The sequence below is a fragment of the Rutidosis leptorrhynchoides genome, chromosome 10 (assembly GCF_046630445.1).
Source record: "Rutidosis leptorrhynchoides isolate AG116_Rl617_1_P2 chromosome 10, CSIRO_AGI_Rlap_v1, whole genome shotgun sequence".
Lineage (NCBI taxonomy): Eukaryota > Viridiplantae > Streptophyta > Magnoliopsida > Asterales > Asteraceae > Rutidosis > Rutidosis leptorrhynchoides.
In genome coordinates this window covers 196052204-196072941 of record NC_092342.1, presented here as the reverse complement: position 1 = coordinate 196072941, position 20738 = coordinate 196052204, and the positions used below count along the sequence as shown (strand labels likewise).

Below are 20738 nucleotides of genomic sequence, written 5' to 3'. Positions count from 1 at the left end.
GAAATTTAAGGGTTGTTATACATATTACAAAACCTATAATCAACGACACGCTAAATAATACAAACCGACGAATTAGTGGGAGCATGTAATAGGACAAAGGAAACATCCCCGTACCATGCTTGGTCCCGACACAATTTGCTAGCTGTCTATCACAGCCGTCAGGCTACACGAGTGTTTTCCTAGGTAAGGCCAGGCCGAACCCATAGGAGGATCAAAGTGTACACATGCTCAGAACCCAACGATATTAGGGCGCAACATTTTAATTATAATAAATACACAAATTACAAAACCCAAGTCAAATATGAGGCTTAAGAAAATCAGCCCCAATTTTATTGATTTAGATTAAAACCCAAAGCTTTTGATTTTATAGGCTATTTTGTAAATATCACCCACCGATAATAAGCTTAGATTTCCAACTTGAGTCTTTTTTTAACGGCGATTTTTTTGCATTAGTAGATCATTTATTTCAACGACCCTCATCAATTGCACGTATAATACACGTTCGACGGAAACCCGAACCCGATCGACGTTACCCGGGAACACATCCATTCGGGCAGTGTTCCTGGGTAGAGGTCCGTGAACGAATCTGGTAAAACCTCCCTATAGGTTAATATATACCACCATTATTGGTTTTCAACTGTTTTAAAGAAATTTATGTCATCCCTAATAATCGAACACATGACCTCTCTCTAACCGATGACACAAAGTACATGTGGAAAACCGTTAAACACGTGGACTGCCCACACCACATTCTTATAAAATTCAACGTGGCTATTTATGGACTTGTTTACTAATAGATGTATGATTACAGCAACTCTAGGTCTACGGGTTAAACGGACTAAATTAGTAGGTTAAAGTTATTGAGTTAACGCCCAAATAGTGTGTTCCCAGGAAAAACATCCTACATAGATAATATCACATTTAGATTATTGCTATCAAAAGTAACTTTTATATAAACACAACATACCATTATTTATAGATATAGTATTAAGAGACAACAAGTTTCGGGTCACTCCATTTCAGCCTCTACCAAATTTTGCCCATTTTAAACAGTTTACCCAATCATGGCAATTTTCACAAATGAAAACTATCAACACATTGACCCATATTCAAACATTACAATTAATTATGATAAAAAAAAATATCCGTATCTCTTTATATTTATTGATATGACGCTAGTTGTCGTTTTTTAATAGCTTATATTATTTGTTAGCGACTAAAGGCCTCTTTTTCATCTCATTCTATGTACTCAAATTTTCGGGACCGAACCTCGCTGATCCTTTTTTTCCATTTCGCTCACGGCACTCAAATTCTCAGGACCGGCCCTGGGTAAGACATTCAAGCCTTTCCTTAATAATCTGTTAATTATGCAATGTTGGACACATGCAGGCCACATGTGATCTATATGTGCGAAGTATGCGTATATGCGTATCATTACTATCACCAAATAACCAATTTTTCATCCAAGCTACCGAAATATTTACTTAAAAATCACTAAACATATTACAAAACCTATACAAAACAACATGCTAAATGACATAAAACGATCAAAAATGGGATGTTAAATAGTAAATACGAATAATAACAAGATTGAGGGGTGCGCACTTCGCTGCTGACAATTGTATGCGACTACGATGGTTATTGACTACACATCGAATGATAATTCTATGCGATTACGATAGTTATACAGTAGCATCAGTACACATTTACAAAAGAAAATTATATGGAGGTTTATATTTACACTCTATACAGTATTGTTTAAAGGTAACAAAGTTCCTAGGTGACATATTACTATAAAAAATGTACAAAGGTTTTTTGGTTACTTCCGAATCACGCCTTTGTTATGTTTGACTTTTTTAAAGCTATCTTCTACGATTCTATAATAACGTTGCACTCCATATTTAGCAAAATAAGGTGAATGTCGTATATTTTAATTTGTAGATAAAAACACTACCATGAAACAGGCGATGGATCGGGATCTCTTGTACTGTGCAATATCATGGTACCCGATAGAACAATCATGAACCCGCAAATAATAGAAATAATCGTGCTAGCACTTTGGCCGGACCAACCTACATAACGGGAAAAAATGAGTTCCAACATAGTTGATAAGTCAAAAAAAAAAAACCTTCAATGTTTGCAAGATGCAATAGATATATATACCTTGAACATGATTGCACTAGCGAGAATTGTGAAAGATGTAAACATGGCATAATAAATCGGTGAAACAACTGCAGTGTTGAACGTGTCCAAAGCCTGGTCAAAATTCATAATGACATGATTTCATAACACATTAGACAATACTAGGGCCCACGTGGTGGGCCCGATGGACAAACAAATACTCAAAATGAAAATGAAGGAAGTAATATTATAGGTACCGACCTTATTTAAGTAATTCAATTGGATGATTATACATGTAACTGCTACCGTTACAAATATCCATGTTTGGTATCGTGCCACCTGGCTAGAACCCTCTAATATAAGTTTTATAGCAATACCTATAGCTTTTACACTCATAACCTGCAAAAGATTTTATAAAAAAATAATCCAGTTGCGCGTATAGTCAAACAATGTAAAGGTTGATACTAACGAAACATATACATAAACAGCTAAAAAAACACTAACCGTTAATGAACCATTTATCAAACATACACCGATATACACCATCATATTAGTCAACCCATATAAGGGTTCATAGTACAACACCAATACTAATACCACAGCTATTGCAGTAGATGTATACAAAAGAAACGCTGAGACACAAACCCCGTAAAATCCAGAATTAGTGTACATTATACTATATAAACAATAAAAATCAAAATCAAGAAATGAGTAATGAGTGTGATAAATCAAGCTAACCTGGTTGTGTTGCTAAATCCCATATTTCTTCAACTGAACTTACGCAATGTTCACCAGGTGCATGTTTAACGACCCGTCCTAATCCATCTGGACGAATACATTACATTTGGTTACATCGCGAGGTACTTGACCTCTATATGATACATTTTACAAACATTACATTCGTTTTTAAAAGACAAACTTTCATTTCATCGAAAGTTGACGGCATGCATACCATTTCATAATATATCCAACTATAATTGACTTAATAATAATCTTGATGAACTCAATGACTCGAATGCAATATCTTTTGAAATATGTCATGAATGACTCCAAGTAATATCTCTAAAATGAGCAAATGCACAGCGGAAGATTTCTTTCATACCTGAGAATAAACATGCTTAAAAGTGTCAACCAAAAGGTTGGTGAGTCCATTAGTTTATTGTAAACAATTATTTCCATTATTTTAATAGACCACAAGATTTTCATATTTCCATTTCTCATAAACAACATGCATGCATAACAACAATCTGCATAAAAATCATTCATATGGATTGAACACCTGATAATCGACATTAACTAGATGCATATAGAATATCCCCATCATTCTGGGACATCCTTCGGACATGATAAAATTTCGAAGTACTAAAGCATCCGGTACTTTGGATGGGGCTCGTTGGGCCCGATAGATCTATCTTTAGGATTCGCGTCAATTAGGGGGTCTGTTCCCTAATTCTTAGATTACCAGGCTAAAAGGGGCATATTTGGCTTCGATCCATTCAACCATATAATGTAGTTTCGATTACTTGTGTCTATTTCGTAAAACATTTATAAAAGTGCATGTATTCTCAGTCCCAAAAATATATATTGCAAAAGTATTTAAAAAGGGAGTAATGAAACTCACGATACAATATTTTGTAGTAAAAATATTCATACGACGATACTAAACAATGCAGGGTTGGCCTCGGATTCACGAACCTCACAAAGATTTTCTAAAAAGAATAAAGCTGCCCACGCGCCGAGCTCGAACCCGTGACCTCCCGTTCACTAACCCAACACGCTAACCATAAAGCCATCTTTGTTTTTCTGGAATAATAACCAACCCATTTTTATTTAACCCATAACTTGTTTTGTTCTATGTCCTCTTCCTTTTTCAAAAGCTCATACGAACCAAATCAATTCCACAACCAAAGATTGAGTTACCAAGTTAAATATAGGTTTTAAAAATCGAAACAGAATCATTTATTTGTAATTAATTGGATAAAAAAATTTATAAATAAAAATAAAGAGTGACGCTGTGTCGCGGCTATATAACAAAAAAAATAATGATTTCGCTTTTGAGAACGTTTTAGACAGAGGTTATAACACAAATTGTATTTAAAATCACTCCTAAAAACCATAGGAACCATCAATTTAACTCAAATCAAAACAGAGAATTCGAATTTGGCTGAAGAAGAAATGTTGACTTTTTGATTTTGAAACTTTGACTCGAAAATTCGAGTTCGTTAAGATGAATTGGAATTTGATATTTTGCAGAAAGTTTGAGTGAAAGATTTCTAACAACTTGGCATTAACACATTTTGAAAATTTATTCGGATTTAAAACTTGACTCAAAAGTTGAAGAACAGAGCATATATATCGAGCTTTATTTTTTATTTTCAGTTTTAATTCCATTACACAACGTAGAGTAAGATATATATAACGTAATATAGCTGTTTTTTTAATTGTGGTTGAGAAGGACTTGTAACAAATTGGCGACAGTTAGAATCAATCCACGAAGAAACAGATAAAAAAAAATATAAAAAAATACAAAGGAGATAACGACCCTAAACTGAATTTGTATTATATCTGTGTTTGGATTTGATTTAATTACTTTTACAGAAAAAAACAAAAATCACTACAGCTGATGTATATGCGAACTGAATCTGATCCTATATTCCTGATTTTATATATTTATTATTATTAATTAATAATTATAATTATATTACAAATAATAATAATAATAATAATATTAATAATAATATTAATAATAATAATATTAATAAGAGTAATAATAATAATAAGTCATAATAATAATAATTTTTAGTGTAATTAATAATAATAGTATTATTAATGATAATTATAATAATAATACTAATAATAATAATTTTTTATAGTATTTATAATATTAATAAATAATAAATATGATATTAACTATAAAACTGATAATAATAATTTTATTCATGATAATAATACTAATTGTATAATTTATGATAATAATAATACTTATAAAGATAATAATCATAATACTAATTAAATTTTACTATTAATTATAATAACAATGCTATTAATAATGATAACAATAATATTAATAATTATAACACCTTACATGTATTAATTTTCATATCTATATAATATATTGAAAATAATAGTTTAACAAGTAGTGATATTAATATTAATGTTAATAATATTAATGGAAGTAATAATAATAATATTAGTATAACAACTATTTATTAAACTTGTAATTAATTTGATGATATATATATATATTATATAATATTTTTTTATCAAATATTGAATATTTATAAATTATATATATATATATATATTACTATATATATACCATTACTTATATATAGATTTCATAAGTATATATATTCATAGCAACTTAATTATTCTGTTCATTAGTTTATATATATTTTTTATTTCAATTGATTAAATTGTATTTTATTATTTCAAATTATTATATATACTTTTGTTTATATATATATATATATATATATATATATATATACTTATATATATATATATATATATATATATATATATATATATATATATATATATATATATATATATATATATATATATACACACTTATTTATATATCTATATATATTTATTCGTAACTAATTGTTCGTGAATCGTCGGTAATGGTCGAAGGGTAATTGAATACATAAACATAGTTCCAAAATATTCGAGACTCAACATTATAGACTTTGCTTATCATGTCGAAACTATATAAAGATTAAGTTTAAATTTGAATTTGGTCGGAAATTTCCGGGTCGTCACAGTACCTACCCGTTAAAGAAATTTCGTCCTAAAATTTGATTGAGATGGTCATGGCTGATAATAAGTATGTTTTCATGAGTCATATGAGCTGATAAATAAAGTTTTATTACCATTGAGTAATAAGGATAAAATAATTCGATTATTTGAAAAGTACGAGTGAAGCTATTACAAAAGAGTGAAATGATGAAATAGAGATTCGTCTTAGCTTTTAACGTAGTCAGGGTTGAATTTAGAAAATAAGGTGCGTCTTAATTTTTGAAGTTGTCTTGGTTGAATTCTGGAATTCAAGGGATTAAAGAAAAATCTTCGAAATCTATAAGATCGGATTCTTCGGGATTTAAGGATATTAGGATCCTCTTTGGTTAAATGCGATGATCTGTCTCGATTGCTCTATCTGATACTTACTATAAATCTACTCCCTTCGTTTCCTCTATCTTTTGGAGTTCCATTCTTTTGTTTTCTCTTCCTGACTTTAAGTCAAGCGAATAATAGTTCAGAATTCGTAGGTATGAAGTTTCGAAGTGAACATAGCTAACGTTCTAAGAGAGATTGTAATAGCACGATCTTGATTTGTTAAATTACCAGAATTCAAGAGAAAAGATAGAACTATCAGAAAGATATGTTCTCGATATGTTCAGAGATTAATTAGAATGTAAGAGTCGTGTAATATGGCACATAATGACGTTATGGTCTGTGAATCATCACGTTTCATGAGAAACTCGGCATGACTTACTGTAATATAATCACGTTGATCAAGTGTCATTATATTAGACTAACTCATGCTTCAGTTCCCAACACTACTTCAAAAACATTCATATTTTAAACTCGAAGGTTTACAGAAAATATAGAAACTATGCAGTTTCTTTGATAACGCGAGAAAATAAATAATATCGGACAAGAATATTTATGAAGATATCTTCAGAAACATTGAGAATATTAACAATGAAAGATATAATAATATCTTAGAATTTTAAAATCAAATTGTGATGAAGAAATTCATTCACGATGATTTAGAGCGATCAAGGAGCAAGGTATTCGTTGATGATTTCATCAGAAACAGAATCATCAAGATTCTTTATGTACGAGTTTAGTCCTTGTGATTTGTTCAGAGTCTCCTTCATGGTTTGCTCAATTCGTTTTCTAGTACAAATTTTCCATTGAGTGTTTCCATCACTCCATTCTTTATCATTAAACTTTTGACTGTTAAGGCGGTCTTCAGTTTTCACTGCTTCATCAGCTTTTTCAAAACTTATAAAACTGATTCATATGCTAAAGCGCTTTTCAGAAATTCAGAATTGAAGTTCATAAATCCAGGAGATAGAATTTATATATATATATATATATATATATATATATATATATATATATATATATATATATATATATATATATATATATATATATATATATATATATATATATATATATAATCGTTGTTGTAGAATCGCTGAGATATTCGAGATTTTAGATCGATGCCTCCCGGTATTTGGTATGGTAATTATCGTTACAAGATGCCGATGAGTTCATGATAAGACTTCAATAGATAAATATAGTGATTTGTCGGAGAGATTTAAGCCAAGGAGCAACGAGGTTGCTGGTACGTCTGCTGGTAATATGGTGGAATATAAACGGTTCTCTGGTAACGATGATGAAGGGGTAATCTTTATAATAAGGTTTATTCGAATGAAAAATTGAAGCTAATTTGTTGGAGCTGTGACAAAATTGGCTAATTTGAAAAGTTATTTTTGGTAATAGCAATGCCAAAAGAGCTAGCACAGATACGTTTACTCAGGTTCTGAGTGTTTCCAGATGCATTACTATATGCATCAATCTTTCCTTCCGTAGATGAAGTGCAGTTGGTTCATCCTCTCGATTGAGGTGTTTTCAATAATCATGAAAGGTTTGAACGCAGATTGTAATCGTCGAGATACAAATGAGGTTTAAGATGAAATCAAGTGGCAAACTTGAAGAATTGTTTAGTTTCATATGTTATAATCAATATTTTAATTCATTTTAATTGTCCAATGTTGGTAGTCCACAGTTAGTAGTCCACAGTTTGTAATTCAATAATTCATATATAGTTTAATATATAATATTCAAATTAATTAATACGTATCGTGACCGTATACATGTCTCAGACTCGATCACAACTCAAAGTATATATATTATTTTAGAATCAACCTCAGCCCTGTATAGCTAACTCTATCATTACTGCATATAGAGTGTCTATGGTTATTCCAAATAATATATATAGATGCGTCGATATGATATGTCAAAACCTTGTATACGTGTCCCGATATTTAAAATGCGTAAATAACAGTATTTAAATGACGATAAATAAAGTGCGTAAAATAAATAACAGAAATTAAATGACAATAAATAAAATTACGAGAATTACGATAAATAAATTGCGATAAATAAAATATAATAATCAGTTAGCTAGGAACAGTTAGCTAGGATTTTGTTAGCGTAGATTCTTAACAAAATTTCTCATAGTTAATTTGTTTGTTTCTAACAAATTTTATTTTTGTCCAATGTTTTCTTCATTATGCCACTTGTTGGATTCTGATAAGTCAAAATCCAAATATGAAATCGAATGAAAATGGTTATTCTGTGGTGAACGGATTCGTATATCTGTGGATGTGAGTAGGATAGTAGATGACTGTTGAATCAGATTCGAAGAATGTACAGCGTAACTTATTAATGTGAAATCTAAATATTCCTCGGGTATTACCTACCCGTTAAAATATTTTCGCCATTAACAGTTTGTACAAAAGAATTTTTAATTACAACCTTTATGAAAACATATATACATATATATTTTCTTCAGATGTAATCATGGATTTAATGAGTTAATATGATATTAATCTCATTTGCTTTACCGTTAGAACTAGAATATATAATCTCTAAAATATTAGAAATTACATAATCGTCATGTAGAACGAAGATAAATGATATAGAATGATTCGTAGAACGATGATTATGTTTGACGTACATAATGAGATGTTGAGGCGTGTAATGTTGAAACTTGGATTATTGGTGGTACTGGTATTGATGTTGGTGGTACTGTTGGTGCCGGTGATGTTGCTGATGAAATGTCCCGTTCTTATTGATTAAAAACGTTCCATATTAATTGATTTCGTTGCGAGGTTTTGACCTCTATATGAGACGTTTTTCAAAGACTGCATTCATTTTTAAACAAACCATAACCTTTATTTCATCAATAAAGGTTTAAAAAGCTTTACGTAGATTATCAAATAATGATAATCTAAAATATCCTGTTTACACACGACCATTACATAATGGTTTACAATACAAATATGTTACAACAAAATAAGTTTCTTGAATGCAGTTTTTACACAATATCATACAAGCATGGACTCCAAATCTTGTCCTTATTTAAGTATGCGACAGCGGAAGCTCTTAATAATCACCTGAGAATAAACATGCTTAAAACGTCAACAAAAATGTTGGTGAGTTATAGGTTTAACCTATATATATCAAATCGTAACAATAGACCACAAGATTTCATATTTCAATACATATCCCATACATAGAGATAAAAATCATTCATATGGTGAACACCTGGTAACCGACAATAACAAGATGCATATATAAGAATATCCCCATCATTCCGGGACACCCTTCGGATATGATATAAATTTCGAAGTACTAAAGCATCCGGTATTTTGGATGGGGTTTGTTAGGCCCAATAGATCTATCTTTAGGATTCGCGTCAATTAGGGTGTCTGTTCCCTAATTCTTAGATTACCAGACTTAATAAAAAGGGGCATATTCGATTTCGATAATTCAACCATAGAATGTAGTTTCACGTACTTGTGTCTATTTTGTAAATCATTTATAAAACCTGCATGTATTCTCATCCCAAAAATATTAGATTTTAAAAGTGGGACTATAACTCACTTTCACAAATTTTTACTTCGTCGGGAAGTAAGACTTGGCCACTGGTTGATTCACGAACCTATAACAATATATACATATATATCAAAGTATGTTCAAAATATATTTACAACACTTTTAATATATTTTGATGTTTTAAGTTTATTAAGTCAGCTGTCCTCGTTAGTAACCTACAACTAGTTGTCCACAGTTAGATGTACAGAAATAAATCAATAAATATTATCTTGAATCAATCCACGACCCAGTGTATACGTATCTCAGTATTGATCACAACTCAAACTATATATATTTTGGAATCAACCTCAACCCTGTATAGCTAACTCCAACATTCACATATAGAGTGTCTATGGTTGTTCCGAAATATATATAGATGTGTCGACATGATAGGTCGAAACATTGTATACGTGTCTATGGTATCTCAAGATTACATAATATATAATACAAGTTGATTAAGTTATGGTTGGAATAGATTTGTTACCAATTTTCACGTAGCTAAAATGAGAAAAATTATCCAATCTTGTTTTACCCATAACTTCTTCATTTTAAATCCGTTTTGAGTGAATCAAATTGCTATGGTTTCATATTGAACTCTATTTTATGAATCTAAACAAAAAAAGTATAGGTTTCTAGTCGGAAAAATAAGTTACAAGTCGTTTTTGTAAAGGTAGTCATTTCAGTCGAAAGAACGACGTCTAGATGACCATTTTAGAAAACATACTTCCACTTTGAGTTTAACCATAATTTTTGGATATAGTTTCATGTTCATAATAAAAATCATTTTCTCAGAATAACAACTTTTAAATCAAAGTTTATCATAGTTTTTAATTAACTAACCCAAAACAGCCCGCGGTGTTACTACGACGGCGTAAATCCGGTTTTACGGTGTTTTTCGTGTTTCCAGGTTTTAAATCATTAAGTTAGCATATCATATAGATATAGAACATGTGTTTAGTTGATTTTAAAAGTCAAGTTAGAAGGATTAACTTTTGTTTGCGAACAAGTTTAGAATTAACTAAACTATGTTCTAGTGATTACAAGTTTAAACCTTCGAATAAGATAGTTTTATATGTATGAATCGAATGATGTTATGAACATCATTACTACCTTAAGTTCCTTGGATGAACCTACTGGAAAAGAGAAAAATGGATCTAGCTTCAATGGATCCTTAGATGGCTCAAAGTTCTTGAAGCAAAATCATGACACGAAAACAAGTTCAAGTAAGATCATCACTTGAAATAAGATTGTTATAGTTATAGAAATTGAACCAAAGTTTGAATATGATTATTACCTTGTATTAGAATGATAACCTACTGTAAGAAACAAAGATTTCTTGAGGTTGGATGATCACCTTACAAGATTGGAAGTGAGCTAGCAAACTTGAAAGTATTCTTGATTTTATGAAACTAGAACTTTTGGAATTTATGAAGAACACTTAGAACTTGAAGATAGAACTTGAGAGAGTTCAATTAGATGAAGAAAATTGAAGAATGAAAGTGTTTGTAGGTGTTTTTGGTCGTTGGTGTATGGATTAGATATAAAGGATATGTAATTTTGTTTTCATGTAAATAAGTCATGAATGATTACTCATATTTTTGTAATCTTATGAGATATTTCATGCTAGTTGCCAAATGATGGTTCCCACATGTGTTAGGTGACTCACATGGGCTGCTAAGAGCTGATCATTGGAGTGTATATACCAATAGTACATACATCTAAAAGCTGTGTATTGTACGAGTACGAATACGGGTGCATACGAGTAGAATTGTTGATGAAACTGAACGAGAATGTAATTGTAAGCATTTTTGTTAAGTAGAAGTATTTTGATAAGTGTATTGAAGTCTTTCAAAAGTGTATAAATACATATTAAAACACTACATGTATATACATTTTAACTGAGTCGTTAAGTCATCGTTAGTCGTTACATGTAAGTGTTGTTTTGAAACCTTTAGGTTAACGATCTTGTTAAATGTTGTTAACCCAATGTTTATAATAACAAAAGAGATTTTAAATTATTATATTATCATGATATTATGATGTACGAATATCTCTTAATATGATATATATACATTAAATGTCGTTACAACGATAAACGTTACATATATGTCTCGTTTCAAAATCATTAAGTTAGTAGTCTTGTTTTTACATATGTAGTTCATTGTTAATATAATTAATGATATGTTTACTTATCATAATATCATGTTAACTATATATATAACCATATATATGTCATCATATAGTTTTTTTACAAGTTTTAACGTTCGTGAATCACCGGTCAACTTGGGTGGTCAATTGTCTATATGAAACCTATTTCAATTAATCAAGTCTTAACAAGTTTGATTGCTTAACATGTTGGAAACATTTAATCATGTAAATATCAATCTCAATTAATATATATAAACATGGAAAAGTTCGGGTCACTACAGTACCTACCCGTTAAATAAATTTCGTCCCGAAATTTTAAGCTGTTGAAGGTGTTGACGAATCTTCTGGAAATAGATGCGGGTATTTCTTCTTCATCTGATCTTCACGCTCCCAGGTGAACTCGGGTCCTCTACGAGCATTCCATCGAACCTTAACAATTGGTATCTTGTTTTGCTTAAGTCTTTTAACCTCACGATCCATTATTTCGACGGGTTCTTCGATGAATTGGAGTTTTTCGTTGATTTGGATTTCATCTAACGGAATAGTGAGATCTTCTTTAGCAAAATATTTCTTCAAATTCGAGACGTGGAAAGTGTTATGTACAGCCGCGAGTTGTTGAGGTAACTCTAGTCTGTAAGCTACTGGTCCGACACGATCAATAATCTTGAATGGTCCAATATACCTTGGATTTAATTTCCCTCGTTTACCAAATCGAACAACGCCTTTCCAAGGTGCAACTTTAAGCATGACCATCTCTCCAATTTCAAATTCTATATCTTTTCTTTTAATGTCAGCGTAGCTCTTTTGTCGACTTTGGGCGGTTTTCAACCGTTGTTGAATTTGGATGATCTTCTCGGTAGTTTCTTGTATAATCTCCGGACCCGTAATCTGTCTATCCCCCACTTCACTCCAACAAATCGGAGACCTGCACTTTCTACCATAAAGTGCTTCAAACGGCGCCATCTCAATGCTTGAATGGTAGCTGTTGTTGTAGGAAAATTCTGCTAACGGTAGATGTCGATCCCAACTGTTTCCGAAATCAATAACACATGCTCGTAGCATGTCTTCAAGCGTTTGTATCGTCCTTTCGCTCTGCCCATCAGTTTGTGGATGATAGGCAGTACTCATGTCTAGACGAGTTCCTAATGCTTGCTGTAATGTCTGCCAGAATCTTGAAATAAATCTGCCATCCCTATCAGAGATAATAGAGATTGGTATTCCATGTCTGGAGACGACTTCCTTCAAATACAGTCGTGCTAACTTCTCCATCTTGTCATCTTCTCTTATTGGTAGGAAGTGTGCTGATTTGGTGAGACGATCAACTATTACCCAAATAGTATCAAAACCACTTGCAGTCCTTGGCAATTTAGTGATGAAATCCATGGTAATGTTTTCCCATTTCCATTCCGGGATTTCGGGTTGTTGAAGTAGACCTGATGGTTTCTGATGCTCAGCTTTGACCTTAGAACACGTCAAACATTCTCCTACGTATTTAGCAACATCGGCTTTCATACCCGGCCACCAAAAATGTTTCTTGAGATCCTTGTACATCTTCCCCGTTCCAGGATGTATTGAGTATCTGGTTTTATGAGCTTCTCTAAGTACCATTTCTCTCATATCTCCAAATTTTGGTACCCAAATCCTTTCATCCCTATACCGGGTTCCGTCTTCCCGAATATTAAGATGCTTCTCCGATCCTTTGGGTATTTCATCCTTTAAATTTCCCTCTTTTAAAACTCCTTGTTGCGCCTCCTTTATTTGAGTAGTAATGTTATTATGAATCATTATATTCATAGATTTTACTCGAATGGGTTCTCTATCCTTCCTGCTCAAGGCATCGGCTACCACATTTGCCTTCCCCGGGTGGTAACGAATCTCAAAATCGTAATCATTCAATAATTCAATCCACCTACGCTGCCTCATATTCAGTTGTTTCTGATTAAATATGTGTTGAAGACTTTTGTGGTCGGTATATATAATACTTTTGACCCCATATAAGTAGTGCCTCCAAGTCTTTAATGCAAAAACAACCGCGCCTAATTCCAAATCATGCGTCGTATAATTTTGTTCGTGAATCTTCAATTGTCTAGACGCATAAGCAATCACCTTCGTTCGTTGCATTAATACACAACCGAGACCTTGCTTTGATGCATCACAATAAATCACAAAATCATCATTCCCTTCAGGCAATGACAATATAGGTGCCGTAGTTAGCTTTTTCTTCAATAACTGAAACGCTTTCTCTTGTTCATCATTCCATTCAAATTTCTTCCCTTTATGCGTTAATGCAGTCAAGGGTTTTGCTATTCTGGAAAAGTCTTGGATGAACCTTCTGTAGTAACCAGCTAGTCCTAAAAACTGGCGTATGTGTTTCGGAGTTTTCGGGGTTTCCCACTTTTCAACAGTTTCTATCTTTGCCGGATCCACCTTAATACCTTCTTTGTTCACTATGTGACCGAGGAATTGAACTTCTTCCAACCAAAATGCACACTTTGAAAACTTAGCGTACAATTCTTCCTTCCTCAATACTTCTAACACCTTTCTCAAATGTTCACCGTGTTCTTGGTCATTCTTTGAGTAAATAAGTATGTCATCAATGAAAACAATGACAAACTTGTCAAGGTATGGTCCACACACTCGGTTCATAAGGTCCATGAACACAGCTGGTGCATTAGTTAAACCAAACGGCATGACCATAAACTCGTAATGACCGTAACGTGTTCTGAAAGCAGTCTTTGGAATATCATCTTCTTTCACCCGCATTTGATGATACCCGGAACGTAAGTCAATCTTTGAATAAACAGACGAGCCTTGTAGTTGATCAAATAAGTCATCGATTCTCGGTAGTGGGTAGCGGTTCTTGATGGTAAGTTTGTTCAACTCTCGGTAGTCGATACACAACCTGAATGTACCATCTTTCTTCTTGACAAACAAAACAGGAGCTCCCCACGGTGATGTGCTTGGTCGAATGAAACCACGCTCTAAAAGTTCTTGTAATTGGCTTTGCAGTTCTTTCATCTCGCTGGGTGCGAGTCTGTAAGGAGCACGAGCTATTGGTGCAGCTCCTGGTACAAGATCTATTTGAAATTCAACGGATCGATGTGGGGGTAATCCCGGTAATTCTTTCAGAAATACATCGGGAAATTCTTTTGCAATGGGAACATCATTGATGCTCTTTTCTTCAGTTTGTACTTTCTCGACGTGTGCTAGAACAGCATAGCAACCTTTTCTTATTAGTTTTTGTGCCTTCAAATTACTAATAAGATGTAGCTTCGTGTTGCCCTTTTCTCCGTACACCATTAAGGGTTTTCCTTTTTCTCGTATAATACGAATTGCATTTTTGTAACAAACGATCTCCGCTTTCACTTCTTTCAACCAGTCCATACCGATTATCACATCAAAACTCCCTAACTCTACTGGTATCAAATCAATCTTAAATGTTTCGCTAACCAGTTTAATTTCTCGATTCCGACATATATTATCTGCTGAAATTAATTTACCATTTGCTAATTCGAGTAAAAATTTACTATCCAAAGGCGTCAATGGACAACTTAATTTAGCACAAAAATCTCTACTCATATAGCTTCTATCCGCACCCGAATCAAATAAAACGTAAGCAGATTTATTGTCAATAAGAAACGTACCCGTAACAAGCTCCGGGTCTTCCTGTGCCTCTACCGCATTAATATTGAAAACTCTTCCACGGCCTTGTCCATTCGTGTTCTCCTGGTTCGGGCAATTTCTAATAATGTGGCCTGGTTTTCCACATTTATAACAAACTACATTGGCATAACTTGCTCCGACACTACTTGCTCCGCCATTACTCGTTCCGACACCATTTGTTCCTTTCGTTCTATTAACTCTTGGTCCGTAGACCTCACACTTCGCCTCGCTATGACCATTTCTTTTACACTTGTTGCAAAATTTGGTGCAGAACCCCGAGTGATTCTTTTCACACCTTTGGCATAGTTGCTTCTGATTGTTCTTGTTGTTGCGGTTATTATTGTTGTTGGGATGATTGTTGTAGTTGCTGTTGTTGTTGTTGTTGTTGTTGTTGTTATTGGGCCGTTTGTTGTAGTTGCGATTGATGTTGCGATTGTTGGGATAATTGTTGCGATTATTGTTGTAATTGCTGTTGTTGTTGTATTGGTGATTCTTTTCACCGTTTTCCTCCCACTTTCTTTTGACTTGCTTCACATTGGCCTCTTCAGCAGTCTGTTCTTTAATTCTTTCTTCAATCTGGTTCACTAGTTTGTGAGCCATTCTACATGCCTGTTGTATGGAGGCGGGCTCGTGTGAACTTATATCTTCTTGGATTCTTTCCGGTAATCCTTTCACAAACGCGTCGATCTTCTCTTCCTCATCTTCGAATGCTCCCGGACACAATAGGCACAATTCTGTGAATCGTCTTTCGTACGTGGTAATATCAAATCCTTGGGTTCGTAACCCTCTAAGTTCTGTCTTGAGCTTATTGACCTCGGTTCTGGGACGGTACTTCTCGTTCATCAAGTGCTTGAATGCTGACCACGGTAGTGCGTACGCATCATCTTGTCCCACTTGCTCTAGATAGGTATTCCACCATGTTAACGCAGAACCTGTGAAGGTATGCGTAGCGTACTTCACTTTGTCCTCTTCAGTACACTTACTTATGGCAAACACCGATTCAACCTTCTCGGTCCACCGTTTCAATCCGATCGGTCCTTCAGTTCCATCAAATTCCAAAGGTTTGCAGGCAGTGAATTCTTTGTAGGTGCATCCTACACGATTTCCTGTACTGCTAGATCCAAGGTTATTGTTGGTATGTAGCGCAGCCTGTACTGCGGCTATGTTTGAAGCTAGAAAAGTACGGAATTCCTCTTCATTCATATTCACGGTGTGTCGAGTAGTCGGTGCCATTTCCTTCAAAATAGTTAAATGGAACAAGTTAATCATACAGAATATTAAGAGTAGTTAATAGTATTTCGTAGCATAATATGAACTCATTTATAAAAGCTTTTTCTTCATATTAGCGTTTTATAAGTTTAAATTCGGGTAGTACCTACCCGTTAAGTTCATACTTAGTAGCTAATATACAATTCAACTACTACAATTCTATATGAAAAACTGATTATAATAATATTTCGCGTTCAAACTTTTATACAATATTTTACAAACTTACAATACCGCTTATTTTACATAAAGCATGAAATATAGCACACAATAACTTTGATACAAGATAGTTGTGAAGACAATTCTAGCTAGTACACAAGTCGTTCAGCAAAGGCAATAAAGACACGTAATTCATACGTCCAGAAACAAGTCATGCATTCTGGTTTTACTAGGACTACTTCCCATCCTTGGTCTTGTGCAACATAACCGTTATGGCCGTTGATAAGACAGCGTGTTGTAACGTCATCAAAGGGACGAGGGTTACGTAATGTCCAACAGTCCCGTAATAATCTAAAAACCTCATTTCTTACCCCAATTACCGACTCCGTCACTTGTGGAAACGTTTTGTTTAATAGTTGTAGCCCGATGTTCTTGTTCTCACTTTGGTGAGAAGCGAACATTACTAATCCGTAAGCATAACATGCTTCTTTATGTTGCATGTTAGCCGCTTTTTCTAAATCACGAAGTCCAATATTCGGATATATTGAGTCAAAATAATTTCTTAACCCATTGCGTAAAATAGCATTTGGGTTCCCCGCAATATATGCGTCAAAGTAAACACATCGTAACTTATGGGTTTCCCAATGTGATATCCCCCATCTTTCAAACGAAAGTCTCTTATAAACCAAGACATTCTTGGAACGTTCTTCGAATGTCTTACAAACTGATCTCGCCTTAAATAGTTGTGCCGAAGAATTCTGGCCGACTCTAGACAAGATTTCATCAATCATGTCTCCGGGTAGGTCTCTTAAAATATTGGGTTGTCTATCCATTTTGTGTTTTTAAACTGTAAAATAGACAAGAGTTAGATTCATAAAAAAAATACTTATTAATACAAGCAATTTTTACATATATCATAAAGCATAAGAACACTATATTCCATATATTACACCACACGAATACAACTATCTTATTCCGACTCGCTCGTTTCTTCTTCTTCGGTTTTGGTTCGTTTTGCCAAGTTTCTAGGGATATATGATGTTCCCCTAATACGAGCCGTCGTTGTCCACATTGGTTTAGAAAAACCTGGTGGTTTAGAGGTTCCCGGGTCATTGTTACAACTTAAGGACTTCGGGGGTTGACGATACATATAAAGTTCATCGGGGTTGGAATTAGATTTCTCTATTTTTATGCCCTTTCCCTTATTATTTTCTTTTGCCTTTTTAAATTCAGTTGGGGTAATTTCTATAACATCATCGGAATTCTCGTCGGAATCCGATTCATCGGAGAATTGGTAATCCTCCCAATATTTTGCTTCCTTGGCGGAAACACCATTGACCATAATTAACTTTGGTCGGTTGGTTGAGGATTTTCTTTTACTTAACCGTTTTATTATTTCCCCCACCGGTTCTATTTCTTCATCCGGTTCCGATTCTTCTTCCGGTTCCGACTCTTCTCCGGGTTCCTCTTCGGGAACTTGTGAATCAGTCCACAAATCATTCCAATTTACATTTGACTCTTCATTATTATTAGGTGAGTCAATGGGACTTGTTCTAGAGGTAGACATCTATCACATAATATCAAACACGTTAAGAGATTAATATATCACATAATATTCATATGTTAAAAATATATAGTTTCCAACAAAAATGTTAAGCAATCATTTTTAAAGAAAACACGGTCGAAGTCCAGACTCACTAATGCATCCTAACAAACTCGATAAGACACACTAATGCAAATTTTCTGGTTCTCTAAGACCAACGCTCGGATACCAACTGAAATGTCCCGTTCTTATTGATTAAAAACGTTCCATATTAATTGATTTCGTTGCGAGGTTTTGACCTCTATATGAGACGTTTTTCAAAGACTGCATTCATTTTTAAACAAACCATAACCTTTATTTCATCAATAAAGGTTTAAAAAGCTTTACGTAGATTATCAAATAATGATAATCTAAAATATCCTGTTTACACACGACCATTACATAATGGTTTACAATACAAATATGTTACAACAAAATAAGTTTCTTGAATGCAGTTTTTACACAATATCATACAAGCATGGACTCCAAATCTTGTCCTTATTTAAGTATGCGACAGCGGAAGCTCTTAATAATCACCTGAGAATAAACATGCTTAAAACGTCAACAAAAATGTTGGTGAGTTATAGGTTTAACCTATATATATCAAATCGTAACAATAGACCACAAGATTTCATATTTCAATACATATCCCATACATAGAGATAAAAATCATTCATATGGTGAACACCTGGTAACCGACAATAACAAGATGCATATATAAGAATATCCCCATCATTCCGGGACACCCTTCGGATATGATATAAATTTCGAAGTACTAAAGCATCCGGTATTTTGGATGGGGTTTGTTAGGCCCAATAGATCTATCTTTAGGATTCGCGTCAATTAGGGTGTCTGTTCCCTAATTCTTAGATTACCAGACTTAATAAAAAGGGGCATATTCGATTTCGATAATTCAACCATAGAATGTAGTTTCACGTACTTGTGTCTATTTTGTAAATCATTTATAAAACCTGCATGTATTCTCATCCCAAAAATATTAGATTTTAAAAGTGGGACTATAACTCACTTTCACAAATTTTTACTTCGTCGGGAAGTAAGACTTGGCCACTGGTTGATTCACGAACCTATAACAATATATACATATATATCAAAGTATGTTCAAAATATATTTACAACACTTTTAATATATTTTGATGTTTTAAGTTTATTAAGTCAGCTGTCCTCGTTAGTAACCTACAACTAGTTGTCCACAGTTAGATGTACAGAAATAAATCAATAAATATTATCTTGAATCAATCCACGACCCAGTGTATACGTATCTCAGTATTGATCACAACTCAAACTATATATATTTTGGAATCAACCTCAACCCTGTATAGCTAACTCCAACATTCACATATAGAGTGTCTATGGTTGTTCCGAAATATATATAGATGTGTCGACATGATAGGTCGAAACATTGTATACGTGTCTATGGTATCTCAAGATTACATAATATATAATACAAGTTGATTAAGTTATGGTTGGAATAGATTTGTTACCAATTTTCACGTAGCTAAAATGAGAAAAATTATCCAATCTTGTTTTACCCATAACTTCTTCATTTTAAATCCGTTTTGAGTGAATCAAATTGCTATGGTTTCATATTGAACTCTATTTTATGAATCTAAACAAAAAAAGTATAGGTTTCTAGTCGGAAAAATAAGTTACAAGTCGTTTTTGTAAAGGTAGTCATTTCAGTCGAAAGAACGACGTCTAGATGACCATTTTAGAAAACATACTTCCACTTTGAGTTTAACCATAATTTTTGGATATAGTTTCATGTTCATAATAAAAATCATTTTCTCAGAATAGCAACTTTTAAATCAAAGTTTATCATAGTTTTTAATTAACTAACCCAAAACAGCCCGCGGTGTTACTACGACGGCGTAAATCCGGTTTTACGGTGTTTTTCGTGTTTCCAGGTTTTAAATCATTAAGTTAGCATATCATATAGATATAGAACATGTGTTTAGTTGATTTTAAAAGTCAAGTTAGAAGGATTAACTTTTGTTTGCGAACAAGTTTAGAATTAACTAAACTATGTTCTAGTGATTACAAGTTTAAACCTTCGAATAAGATAGTTTTATATGTATGAATCGAATGATGTTATGAA

General features: G+C 33.2%; 1 protein-coding gene across 1 annotated transcript in view; it reads right to left on the bottom strand.

Moving 5' to 3' along the window:
• Positions 1-1950: 1950 nt before the first annotated feature.
• The window catches only part of LOC139870739 (probable magnesium transporter NIPA6), a 103789-nt gene continuing 85001 nt past the window's right edge, over positions 1951-20738 (bottom strand). Inside the window, exons 5-9 of the mRNA XM_071858522.1 lie at positions 2860-2922; positions 2626-2753; positions 2383-2520; positions 2165-2256; positions 1951-2074 (exon numbers count right to left, since the gene is read on the bottom strand). Of these exons, the coding sequence (XP_071714623.1) occupies positions 1951-2074; positions 2165-2256; positions 2383-2520; positions 2626-2753; positions 2860-2922 (545 nt within the window). The remainder of the gene's footprint in view (positions 2075-2164; positions 2257-2382; positions 2521-2625; positions 2754-2859; positions 2923-20738) is intronic.